Below are 14113 nucleotides of genomic sequence, written 5' to 3'. Positions count from 1 at the left end.
ATCAAATGTGATTTCTTTACTAGAAAACTGCTAAAAATATAAACTGTAATGAAAACATAGCATTTGGATTTTTGCCCCCTCCCCCCACCCCCCCAGCCCTGGAAACCTGTTCATTTACATTCTGGAACCATCGTCTGGAGCCAATTATCTTTAGTCAGCTTTTCAGTGACCTTCATTCGAATAGCACTTAAACAAGGGATTCAAGGTTTCCTATCTGTTGAGACATTTCAGTTTCTCTGCCATGATTTTCTCTGGAGATGGTGAAAAATCAATGTCCTCTCCAGAGACAGGCAGCAGAAAAATCATTACAGGATGGAGCTTAACCCTGAAATGGCCAGGATGATTTGAGCAGCAATCTGGTTTGATGAGGAAACGCCTGGAAGGTTTGGGTGGCTTGCCTGGTTCTCTCAGTGGGCCGGTGCATCTGTGGGAGAGCAAACAGATGGTTCCCTCGTCTGGCTAGGAACTTACTCAGCCTTTTGTGTTTGAGAATCACATAGAAGCTGTAGGCTAGATGTAAGGGTTCTTGAAGAAATTAAAGTACGCTTACATAGGAGGCTGGATGGTGAGCTCTATATTACCCAGAAAGGAGACTTTAATTAGCATTTTGTGTCTCAATACGAAAACTGAATAAGAAAAACCAAGCAGTGGTTGGCCAGGGTGGATCGATGCAAACGAAAAGGAGGCAGTGAGAGGTTTGGTTCATGCAAGGACTAGATGCCCAGGGTGGTTCTACCACAGCACTCCCAGGGGGCAGCCACATGTGGGCCTTGGCTGAAGGACCCTCTAGCTCATGCTGGAGCTGAGGCCAGACATCCTTGAAAGGACCAGCAGGCTCCACAAGCAAGCACAGAGGACTGGCTCTAATAGCGTGGCAAAGAAAGACAAAGGCAGCAACTCAAGCCGGTGAGGAAGCCACCCACATCACCTTTCAGGGCAGTAGAAAGCCCTGGAGTTTGAGGACAATAGTGGGAAGGGGAGCCCCAAAACAGAAATCTTGAACATCCTGCCAAGCTGATGCATGGGAATAAAAGAGATATACCCTGAATCGGGGCTGCTCGGCACAGTGCCTACACCTGATTGTTTACAGCGGCTAATAGAGGAGGCGTGGAGCATTGTCCTTTTGCCTAGTAAGTGCCATAGCATTTATTCTGAAAGTTCAAGGCTGCAGACTCCAAAACCCCAATTTGTTCACAACTTGAAGGGGTCTCTAAGCTCAAAACATGATGTGTCTGTCACCCATTAGGTAGACCAAAAATAAGGTAGGCTGACCACTTGGGCATCATATGATTCTGCTGAAAGTCTTCGGAAATGATCTTACGAAATCTCAAAGATCTGCTTGGAACCTGCTAACTTGAAGCGAGTGCTAGGGGAGCTCAACCCTCTGCCTTTCTGCTGCACTGGAGAAACCCTCCAAAGCCTGCTGCTCAGAGCAACTTCCGTGGGCCGGCCGCACTGGGAGCACCTGGGAGCCGTTGGCAGGGCAGAGTCTCAGACCCCCTCTCACGCTTACTGAATCAGAACCTGCATTTTACCAAGACCCTATTTTATTTGTGTGCACATAGAGTTGAGAAGGGTTGTGACGGACAAAGCAATAGCACGACAGCAGGCCATGAACGTGCCGCCACATTGCAAGCTTCCACCGGCCTGGAACCTATGTCCTCTGAGACACGCTGCCCCTAAAATCGAAAGGACTGGCATTTCATCTCCACCAGCGAGAGAGAGAGAGAGAGAGAGAGAGAGAGAATGGCATCCCTTCCTAGGTCATCTGCATGACCCCACCTAAGACTGCACGAAACATATCAAGAGGAAAGAAATAAACTCCCAGGGCTTACCCTTGCCCTTCCATGAAAGAGAAAATAATTTTGTAGGGCTACTACAAGGCTGTTTAAAATCCCTGACTTAACGGCGAAAGCAGTGACCGGCCCCCCGGTTGGCTCACTTGGTCTGGAGTGGTGGGCCCACACGTGACAGTCCCTGGAGTCCTCCAGCGCCTGTGTGCACTTCCTCTTCTTGGTTGGTGGCAGTGAGGCTCTGAAATCAAGAACCCAAAATGAAGGTTAGGAGTTTTTGCCCTCCACATTACATTAAATCAGATTCAGTTTCCCAGGTCTCTGCTCTCGGCCTTCTTAAGACTAATTGCAGTCGGTTAAGACTGCTTGAGGCGAACCGATCCGCAGTACTTCCAGGCTGTACGTGAGTAGGCAGAACAAGCTCCTACTCCAGGAGCCCTACCAGTCTGAAACGCAGTTTTCCAATTTCCAATAGATCTGCGATTCACCTACTTGAAAAATAAATGGACAATATTTCCAAAGGCAGAGGACTCATTGACAGAGAAGATATGAACTTGAAATATAGTATATAAAAATATAAAATAGAAGTGTATAAAATATGTATACACTTTACACCTGACATTTTTTTTTCACATGGAATTTTACCACAATATTTGAGGACCTTTACTCTTTCTGCCATTCTTTAGATTCAGAAGTAGGATGAAAGAGAAAAGAAGAGGAAGGAAAAGAGGAAAAAAATAGTATATTAATGCTTAATCAATAGGTATTTTTCTGAGAGCTCATTCACAAATTACTTGCGTATTCTAGCTGAGGCTGCAAAAGCAAACAGTGCTTTCTCCATCACTCAGAACGTCCCCATATATTTCTGACATTTTAACTTTCCATTGAATGAGGACTTTGGGTTTAGTTGACTTTTAATTAGAAGATGGTCTGAAGCCGAGAGCACTGGGGGCCTGTGCGGTATCTGATATATGTCTCAACACCGCCATCTCCTGGAGAGAACGCCACTGTTCAGTCTTTACCAGCACTGCGGGGTAGGGAGGGGCGGTGCTGGCTGCTCTGAGGTCTTTCATAACTAAATATCTTGCCCTTTACCCAGGGCTGTGGCACAGAGGCTGCTGATTGTAAGGACGGCTTATTCCCAGATGGGAGGACACGCACTGGTCCGGGGTGGTCGTAAGATGACTGGTGTCTGGGTAGCAGTTGAGAAAGCTGCCGTGGCTGTGGGCAGAGCTGCTCATTTCACAGGAGCTCTGCGGCCGGTATCTAGGTAGTGTCCTGGGAGCAGCTGCAGACTGGAGAAGAGTAGCTGGAGTCTTCCCGGCCCCAGGTCTCACGGCTGGGCAGCATGCACCTGGGGGAACACACCGGTGAGAAGGGCCTCTCTCTCTGACCACCCAGTGTCCAAGAAGAGGGGCAGGGCAAGGTGTGCGGGAGGCAGAGTGTACTCACCTTTGATCTGTGGAGGGGAACAGGAGTCTGATGCCGAAGAGGGTGGAGTATCTGGGAGCTGCTGCTGCCTGAGGATTAGAGACGCACATTGCTTTTTACTGTGACCTGTTCCATCATTATAGCATTGTCACAAATGGGAGACAGCCCTGCGTACTGCATGCACAGCGCACCGCCGGGGCCAAAGCCCACCAGATCACGCCTAGTGTCCTGTGTGAAGTAAATGGGCTTTGAGGCAGATGGAACAGGGTTTGGGGTCCCAGCTCTTCCACTTCCTAGCTGTGTACCTATGAACAAGACCCCAGTCTCTCCAGGCCTCCATTTCCTCACCTACAATATGGGAATAACCATCATGCCTTCCTCATAGCATCGTTGTGAGAATTAAATGAGCTACTGTATATAAAACCCATAACATGATGCCCCCAAACGGAGTGCGTGCTGTTATAGTTTATATACATATCCATATATATGTATATATTTGTTTATTACAGTTTAATTAACAGTATTGTTGCTTCTTAATGTTTTCAAAGCACTTATACCAGCGAGATGGTTGGGCACACTGTTTGGGCTAAAGCCCTATATAAAGTCACCACCAAAGCAACGGTTTTCCATCTGTACGCTGGGAAATCCCAAAGCTCTTGGAATGAGCTCAGTGGTTTTACAAAAGAAAAAATTTAAATGCCTGGGGGGGGGGGGAATCATAACTTTTCCTGTTTCATATATTGAGGTGCAAGTAAAATTTCATTTAAGAAAAAATGAGTACCACCACTAAAAAAGTGTGAAATTTTCTGTTCCAAAAAACCTACAAGTTCCTTCTCTGGGAAACTCCGTGATTCTAAGGCATTCATCAGCACCACCACCCTCCACTTGATTCTCCTGCTGGAAAGCAAGCCATCATGCTTTTCTTGGTTAAGATTTTAACCTCATACAATGAAAAGCCTGTTTTTATTGTTTACTAGAAAACTTAGGCTTTCTCCTCAAATTGGCCCTTTATAATTTATTCAATCTTTAGAAAAAAAGGAAGAGAAAATCTTCCTCCAAAAATGCCACCTTCCTCCAAAAACGCCACCAAAAAATGAAAGTAAAGGAATAAAGAGGCGTAAACACGAAAGGACATAGAGTGCGTGTGCAGAGTGCACAACAGACCACATTTTAATAACACTGTGGTAGACAGAAGTAGAATGGATGGTAACTGAATTAACAGAATGGAAAAAGCAAAAACAAGACTGCCTGGAGATGGCAGAAGGGACACAGCCAACAAGAAATGATCCAATTTTAATGCAACTCCAGAAAAGCCCAAGACATTGGAATCACCAGGAACCTCTGAACTCAAGTTGAAAACAAAAGAATCAGTTGAAAGTTTGATTAAGGAACAGTTGGACGCTTAGATTAGCTTTCCCAACCTGTGCAGCCAGCCAGCCACCTCCATCACCCCAACAGGAGTTGGAAAGGTTTACTCTCTGGAGAAAGAGATTCCAGGGACACTGTAAAGCTACTGAGCTAAAAGTGGAAGGATTCATTAAAAGTCTAAATGCTGAACCCTGAGACCCTTCCTCAGTTTGACTTTAAAGGCATCCAAGCAGATTTCCTACAGTAAGAAATTGGAAGATTGCTCCCCAGAAAAATGGAATGTATTCAAGGGGGAAAAAAAAGATTTTGAAGTTCTCCCCCACCCCCTAAAATGGCCCATCCCTGCTTAATCACTCTACGATGAGACTCATCCCCTGAGAATAACGGCTTGCACACAGAATGTCTTACACAGGAACAAAAGATGAAGGGCCAGACATTTCCAGAAACCTTTAACATTAAAGACAAAGAACAAACAACTAGATAAAGAAGGGATGCAAAAAAAAAAACCCGTGAAGAGCTCTTCTGCTTTTGATATCACTGGTAAGCTCCTACCAGATATGACCTTTTCATACTGTGAATTCTGGAAAATTAAAAAAAAAAATCTGCCTAAAAATACTGGAAAGTGGACAAAAACAAGAAGATTCTGGGGGGACACTGAAACTTGGATGAAGGTAATAGCATAAGGTGAGTTACCTGTTTACAGCTTTTGGCCTTAGGACCAGTTGAAGGCAGAACCACAGAATAGTTAAAACTCCAATAGAAACATACAAACTTTCTGACCTAAAAAAACCAGAGAACAGAATTTGGGACAAACAGCTGCTTAAAGTGAAAGGGGAATCTTGGGGAAAAGAGATTCAGAGAGGGGAACCCCTGATTCTGTGTAAAAACCCCTGCCAAGAGTCTGTCTGATTCCCAAGCCATCAATGTATGGGGCTGACTGCACACAGTCCAACAAAAAAAACTCAAAAAAAAAAAAAAAACCCCAAAAAACAAAAGAGCAAAATGAACAAACAAACAAAACTGAACTAAAATTTGAGCTACTACCCAGGAGACAGAGTTTATAATTTGAGTTTAAGGAAAGTAACTGCCTAGTAAAACAGAAGTATATATATACTCTTCAGAAGAAATTAAAAAAAAAAAATCCAGACATTCACAATGTCTAGAATACAATTAAGGATTACTCAACAAATGAAGAAGCAGGAAAATATGGCCTAACCTTGAGGAAAAGAGCAATTAGTGGACACCAACCCAGAGATGATCCAGATACTGGATTAGCAGATAAATCCAGACTTTAGCAGCAGCTATTATAAAAACAACTGTTGTAACTAAGCCTAATGGAGTAGAGGATAATGTGTTTGGAAAGAATAAAAAATACAAAATCTCAGCAAAAAAATAGAAACTCAAAAAGAACTAAATGGAAATTCTAGAACTGAAAAAAATCAGAAATGAAAATAAAAATAGAAAATGAAAAAAATCACTGGGTGGTATAACAGAAGAATTTGAAGACAAATCAATAGGTATAATGCAGTCTAAAGAACAGAGAGGGAAAAATGAATCAAAAAAGTGGGAGAGAAAGAGAGATTAATGAACAATGGAGAGGATGTAACAGAAAAATAATTAAAGATATAATAACCAAAACCTCCCCAAATGTAGTAAAAGACATAAATTTATAGGTTCAAGCAGCTCAGCAAATCCTAAGTAAGATAAATACAGAGAAAACCACACGCAGGTCATCAGAATCAAATCAGCAAAAATAAAGAGAAATTTTCTTAAGTAACCAAAGAAAAACAGCATATTACATGCAGGGTAATAGTGGTTCAAATGACCAATGACTTTTCATCAAAATCTCCATAAGTAAGAAGACAGTGCAACAACATCTTTAAAGTGCTAGTGAAAATCAAAACTGACAATCTAGAATTTCATGTCTGATGAAGATATCTTCCAAGAATAAAAGCAAAATAAAGACATTGTTAGATTTAAAAAAAATTTTAAGTGAAACCGTAAACAGACATGCACAATAAGAAATGTTAAAGACATTATTTAGGCTAAAGGGAAAAGACATCAGATGGAAACTTGAAACTTTAGGAAGGAATGTACAGAATAAAAAATTGTATGCATCTGAATGCAAATTGGTTTTTTTCTTAATTTCTTTAAAATACATAGGACTCTTTAAAGCAAAAATTGTGACATTATCTCATAGCATTTATAATGTATGGAGGTGTAACACTTAGGACAACCATAGCACAGAGGAAGGGAGTGGGGGATAAAATAGAATTACACAGTGTAAGTTTTCTACACTTTACGTAAAGTGATACAATATTAATTCATTAACTCTAAGTAGACTGTAAAAAGTTAATTATGCAAAGAGGTATAGCTAAAGTCAATAGATAAAATGGAATTCTAAAATTATTCAAATAATACAAAATAAAGTAAAAAGGAGTTACAAAGAAGAAATAGCAAGGATAAAAAGAAGACAATAAAATGGCAGGATTAAATACATTATAAATGATTACAAGATATATTAATGAACTAAAAACTCCAATAAAAGGCAGAGATTGTAAGAAAGGATTTTTAAAAAGCAAGACCAACTGTACATTGCTTTTAAGAAACACTTAAAATATAAAGACTCAGATAAGTTGAAACCTAATGGAGAAAAAAGGTGTGAGAAGGCAGAAGTGATTTCCTGAATAATAGGTAAAATAGACTTCAAAATAAAGAGTCTTACTAAAAATAAAGAGGCTCATTCCATAATAATAACAGTCCTTTCATTAAGAAGGCATATCAATTATGATTGTTTATATATCCAATAACAGGACTTCAAAATCATGAAGCAGAATTGACAGAATTAAAAAGAGAAATAAATAATTGTATAATCATAGTTGGAGATTTTAACATCCTTCTCTCATCAATTGATAGAACAAAAAAGTCAGTAATGACAAAGATCACTTGAGAAACTTTTTTTCTTTTTTTTTTTTTTAAGATTTTATTTATTTATTTGACAGAGACAGCCAGCGAGAGAGAGAACACAAGCAGGGGGAGTGGGAGAGGAAGAAGCAGGCTCCCAGCAGAGGAGCCTGATGTGGGGCTCGATCCCATAACGCCGGGATCACGCCCTGAGCCGAAGGCAGATGCTCAACGACTGCGCTACCCAGGCGCCCCCACTTGAGAAATTTCTTAAGAAGAAAAGGAGCTGGTGTGTTTCAATACTGAGAGGAATTTTGCAGTTCCCTTCAGAGAATTTGTGGGAAGAATTAATGATAGTTATATTCAAAGCCAAGAAGATCATGAAAAGAAGGCTACGGTTCAAGAAAAACAACGAGATCAAGAAACAAAATATAATCATAATAAATTACACGTGACCACATAGTGATAATAATGTAAGCCCTGGGTACTGACCTAACTAAAAATTTTTATAGACCTTTCTGATATTGGGAGGCTGGTGCTAGAAGTGGGTGTCAGATGTGATATAAGAAAGTTAAATCCTCCCTGAAGATAATATTAAGTTCTTAAAATATATAAAAGTAAGAAGAGCAATATAAAACACCATTTAGATATAAACCCAGAAGTCAAACTGGTCAATGAACTCACACAGCCTTTAACAAGCTCTTCTCACAGAGCTACGCGGGCTACCTGACCCCGTTCGCAACACCGCAGTAAAGGGCTTCTCAGCCCCACTCCACGGCGGCAGAACTAGAGCGAGCAGCTGCTGGCGACTCCTAGCTCATTCTGCCAGCCAAGCGCCATAAGCCAAGTCCTAAGTAAAACCCAGAAGAAGCTCAAGCATTTGAATGAAATGAAATAAAACCCGCAGTTGATGCCTCATGGACCTCATGTGTCTTTAAGGTCCACCTCCTGCGAAGTCCCCCAGTCAAACCTGCGAATAGGTGTCACCCCAGGGCCCTCAGCTGGTTCCCTCTTACCCCGCAGGTAGGACCCCAAGGCCAGCCTGAAGCTCACTATGATATGACCTCCACTGACCACACTTACTCAAAACAAACCAAATTATTTGGTTTGGAACGTAGGAGGTGATGGGGAAGGAGGCATGTTTGTGTGGCTTCTCAAACTATAATGTGCACGTGCAGTCCATGGGGAGCCTATTAAAAATGCGAGTCTGAGTCAGCTTTTCTGGGGGAAGGTCTGAAGTGCTACGTTTGTAGCTCCCAGGTCAGGCGAGTGCTGCTCCCTGACACACACTTAGAGTAAAGAAAGGAAGCAGGTGAACCTCTGGGCATTTTTGAAGGAAACAAAGTCCGTTTTAAGATTCACTAGTCTCTTTTCTGGAGTCTTCCTTCTATAGACACACACACACACACACACACACACACACACACACTTCTTGTCCTTTTTCCCTGCAACCTCCGGGGTTTTATGCTATCCCCTAAATATCTAGCCCCCTCCCTTCAAGCAGCTCTCCATACCTAGACATTTCCTAGTGTGTCCTCCAGAGCTTACCTGTGTACCTAGTAGGTAACTGGCCGGCTAACCTATAGGGAGACCAGAGGACTTCAGCCACTCCTCCTGGGCAGACAGCTGCCCTGGACTCTGCCACACAAGGAAACAAAGGGTTAAGGGCAATATTCAGAAATTTTCACGTGCTGACAGGCTGCCCTTAGCTCAACATACCAATTAGATTCACACAGAAAAATGAGAAAGTCCTGAGGGGCATATCCCAATGCTCATGCGTGGGTACCTGCCTCCCAAAATGGGTCCGTGGCCAAATAAATTTGAGAAACACTGTATACTGCCTCTCTTCCCCAGTTGCACATTAGCATGACAAAAGCTCTGAAAAGTCCTGCGGTAAAGTTGATTTAACTTTGTTTAAGCCAATGACTCATAAGCTTATTTACTCATCATGGAACTTTTCTTTTCCCCCCCACAGCATCTCATGGGACCAATTTTGCATAAAGCATCTAAGGGCATCTGTTTTATAGGGCCAGTAATTCCATTTTTTAATATGTTTGAGATGTGAAAATCTCCCTATTAGATTCAAACTGGTTCTCATCAATTTAGCAGCCTAGTGGTTTCTTAGATCGTTTAGGCAAAGAGTTGTCACTGACTTTTTTAAAAGCATAATTCATAGGCAATACAGTAGAGGGGAAGTAACTCAAGATTGGTCATGAACTTAGGTTTGAATCCTAGCTTTGCTACTTATGAGCTGTAAGCCCAAGCGAGAAGACCTGCATCTCTAGGCTGTTAGGAGGAATGCAATTAAATTGCAAAAAAGAGCCAGGTATTTAGAAATAGTCAACAATTGGAGTATTTGAATAGGTTGTACAGATGTAATGATCTGCGGACCCGCTGAACAGCCCCATGGTCGTGGATGCACTGGAGCTGTTTCCGTGCTCAGACTGTTAATGCAGCCTCACTTAACCGCATGCACCTGAGTGGTTTTCATCAAGCAGTGACAGGTTATCTGATTATCGGACTTTTCTTCAATGCGCATGGACTCTGACAATCTTTGCAAACTATAGCACAGACCCATCCTGAGTCACATCGTTTGTCAGATAATTTTAGATGCATTGAATATATTTCCCCGAGGTTCATATTCCTCCAAAATATGACCTAATTAATCTAAAAGCTGCATAAAGAAGAAAGGTCATGTGTTGTAGAGCCAGGCGCATTTGAATTCCAGTCTTGCCGCTTATTGACCTGTGGAGAGTTACTTATTCTCTTTGCACCTCCATATTTATAAAGTATAGATGATATTGTATCTATTTGGGAGATTTGTTCAGAGAATGAAATGTGTGAAATCAAATATGTAATTAAATAAATGAACGCATAATAAGTGCAAAGAACATTGCCCAACACTTGGTAATTGCGCAACAATATTAACTCCCTCCTCTACCTCTATTACACCCGACCACCCCTAAAGGTAGAGAATGAATCTGGTTGGGCAAACCAATAGTAATAGCCTATAAGGAGATAATTCTGGTCCTATAGGAAGGATCATTGTTATCCTGGAAACTACGACCATATGGCAGATTTCAGACTTCCCAGATAAGAAGACAGTTCTTTGAAGAGACTTTTGTTCACTTCTCCCCGCCAAACAGCTAAAGTTCTTTCTGCGACTTATAAAAGTGATCCAGATGATTAAACAGAACCCTGGTACAATTAGCTGTACCTTCTCTTAAGGAGCAGTTACATAGAAGAGACACTAGACAACTTCTGGCAGATTGTTTTCAGGCCAGAGATGGTAATAAAAGCACAATAATCAAGATAGTGTAGTATTGGCAAAATGATAGGCACAGAGATCAATGGAACAGTGTAGAGTCTAGATACAGGTCTACACAAATACGGTCAGCTGATTTTTACTACAGTGTAAAAGTAATTTAATTTAGTAACCTTTCTAGGTTATTCAACAAATAAATCTGGAATTGTTGGATGTCCATACACAAAGAAATTAATCTCAACCTATGTCTCAAACTTTATACAAAAATTAATTCAAAATGGATCATAAGCCTAAATGTGAAGTGTAAGACCCTAAAACTTTTAGAAGAAAACAGAAGAAAAGTTGGGGAAGCTTAGATTAGGCAATATCTATACTTCTTAGATATAAAGCATGAACCTTAATGAAGGAAAATCAGATAAGTTGGACACCATCAAAATTTTAAACTTTTGTTCTGAGAACGATACTGCTGAAAGGATGAAAACTTAAGTTACAGAGTGGGAGAAAATATTCACATATCTAACAAAGTTCTTATATCCAGAATATTGAACAATTCTCTAAACTCAAAGGTAAGAAAGCTCCAATTGGCAAAAAATTTGAACAGACCCTATACCAAAGAAAAATGTATGGATAGCAAGCAAGAACACAAAATGATACCCAACATCATTAGTCATAGGAGAATGTAAGTTAAAACACAATGAGATGCCACTGTAGCATGGCTTTTTATTTATAGAATGGCTATTATAAAAATTTTCTGAACTGACAATAGCAAGAACTGGCAATGAAGAGAAGCAATTGGATGCCTGATACGCTGCAAGTGGTAATGGAAAATGGTATGGCTGTTCTAGAAAATTTGGCAATTGCTATAAAGTTAAGCTTATATTTACAATATCACCCAGCGGACTTCGCTCTAAATATTACCCTCAGATCCTCATGGGGAAAAAACAGAGCTTTTCCTCTATGGTCAGGAACAAGACAAGGATGTCCACTCTTACTATTTAACATAGCACTAGAAGTCTTAGCCTCAGCAATCAGACAACAGAAAGAAGTAAAAGGCATCCAAATCGGCAAGGAAGAAGTCAAACTGTCAATACTTGCAGATGATATGATACTCTATGTAGAAAGCCTGAAAGACTCCACCAAAAAATTGCTAGAACTAATACATGAATTCAGCAAAGTTGCAGGATATAAAATCAACATAGAGAAATCTGTTGTATTTCTACACATGAATAATGAAGCAGCAGAAAAAGAAATCAAGGAATCGATCCCATTTACAATCACACCAGAAATAATAAGTTACCTAGGAATAAACCTAACCAAAGAGGTAAAAGATCTGTACTCTCAAAACTATAGACCACTTATGAAAGAAATTGAAGAGAACACAAAGAAATGGAAAAACATTCCATGCTCATGGATTAGAAAAACAAACATTGTTAAAATGTCTATACTACCCAAAACAATCTACACATTTAAGGCAAACCCTATCAAAATAACACCAGCATTTTTCACAGAGCTAGAAAAAACAATCCTAAAATTTGTATGGAACCAAAAAAGACCCTGAATAGCCAAAACAATCCTGAAAAAGAAAAGCAAAGCTGGAGACATCATGATTCTGGACTTCAAGCTGTATTACAAAGCTGTAATCTTCCAGACAGTATGGTACTGTCACAAAAACAGACACATAGATCAATGAAACAGAATAGAAAACCCCAGAAATGGACCTGTAACTATACGATCAACTAATCTTCAACAAAGCAGGAAAGAATATCCAATGGAAAAAAGACAGTCTCTTCAACAAATGGTGTTGGGAAAACTGGACAGCAACATGCAGAAGAATGAAACTGGATCACTTTCTTACACCATACACAAAAATAAATTCAAAATGGATGAAAGACTTAAATGTGACACAGGAAACCATCAAATTCCTTGACGAGAACACAGTCAGCAACCTCTTTGACCTCAGCTGTAGCAACGTCTTACTAGACATGTCTCAGGAGGCAAGGGAAACAAAAGCAAAAATGAACCATTGAGACTTCATCGAGATAAAAAACTCCTGCACACTGAAGGAAACAATCAACAAAACTAAAAGGCAGCCTATGGAATAGGAGAAGTATATTTATAAATGACATTATTCGATAAAGGGTGGGTGTCCAAAATTTATAAAGAACTGATCAAACCCAGCACCCCAAAAATAAATAATCCAGTTAAAAAATGGGCAGAAGAGGGGTGCCTGGGTGGTTCCGTCAGTTGAGCTTCTGGCTGTTGGTTTCAGCTCAGGTCGTGATCTCATGGGTCATGGAATTGAGCCCTGCATTTGGGCTTTCCACTCACCAGGGAGTCTGCTTGAAGATTCTGTTCCTCTGCCCCTCCCCCAACCCATGTGTGTGCATGCTCTCTCTCTCTCTCAAATAAATAAATAAGTCTTTAAAAAAGAATGAAAGAAAAGAAAGGAAAGAAGGAAGGAAGAAAGAAAGAAATGGGCAAAAGACATGAACAGACATTTTCCAAAGAAGACAACCAGATGGCTAACAGACACATGAAAAGACGCTCAACATCACTGGGCATCAGGGAAATGCAAATCAAAACCACAATGCAAATCAAAACCACTTCACACCTGTCAGAATGGCTAAAATTAACAACACAGGAAACAACAGATGTTGGCGAGGATGCAGAGAAAGGAGAACCCTCTCACATTGTTGGTGGGAATGCAAACTGGAGTAGCCACTCTGGAAAAGAGTATGGAGGTTCCTCAAAAAGTTAAAAATAGAACTGCACTACGACCCAGCAACTGCACTACAAGATATTTACCCAAAGGATACAAAAATATGCATTTGAGGGGCACCTGAGTGGCTCAGTCGTTAAGCGTCTGGCTTCAGCCCAGGGCGTGATCCCAGAGTCCTGGGATTGAGTCCTGCATCAGGCTCCTCTGCTGGGAGCCTGCTTCTTCCTCTCCCACTCCCCCTGCTTGTGTTCCCTCTCTCGCTGGCTGTCTCTCTCTCTGTCGAATAAATAAATAAAATCTTTAAAAAAAAAAAACAGTAACTATACAACAGAGAAATTGAACAATGTTTTAAAAAAAATAAACATTTGAAGGGATACATGCACCCTGATGTTTATAGCAGCATTATCAACAATAGCCAAACTATGGAAAGAGCCCAAATGTCCATCAACTGATGAGTAGATAAAGAAAATGTGGTGTGTGTGTGTGTGTGCGTGTATATATATATGTATATATAATATATACATTATATTATATATATGCACACTATACATATATATAATGTAATATTACTCAGCCATCAAAAAGAACGAAATCTTGCCATTTACAATGATATGGATGGAGCTAGAGTATATT

General features: G+C 40.6%; 1 protein-coding gene across 1 annotated transcript in view; it reads right to left on the bottom strand.

Moving 5' to 3' along the window:
- The window catches only part of MYRFL (myelin regulatory factor like), a 113942-nt gene that overhangs the window by 70548 nt on the left and 29281 nt on the right, over positions 1 to 14113 (bottom strand). Inside the window, exons 2-4 of the mRNA XM_040637808.1 lie at positions 9045 to 9134; positions 2889 to 3240; positions 1943 to 2034 (exon numbers count right to left, since the gene is read on the bottom strand). Coding sequence (XP_040493742.1) covers positions 1943 to 2034; positions 2889 to 3240; positions 9045 to 9134 — 534 coding nt within the window. The remainder of the gene's footprint in view (positions 1 to 1942; positions 2035 to 2888; positions 3241 to 9044; positions 9135 to 14113) is intronic.

Source organism: Ursus maritimus, unplaced genomic scaffold, assembly GCF_017311325.1.
Source record: "Ursus maritimus isolate PB19 unplaced genomic scaffold, ASM1731132v1 scaffold_21, whole genome shotgun sequence".
NCBI lineage: Eukaryota > Metazoa > Chordata > Mammalia > Carnivora > Ursidae > Ursus > Ursus maritimus.
This window is presented reverse-complemented; position numbering and strand designations above follow the sequence as displayed.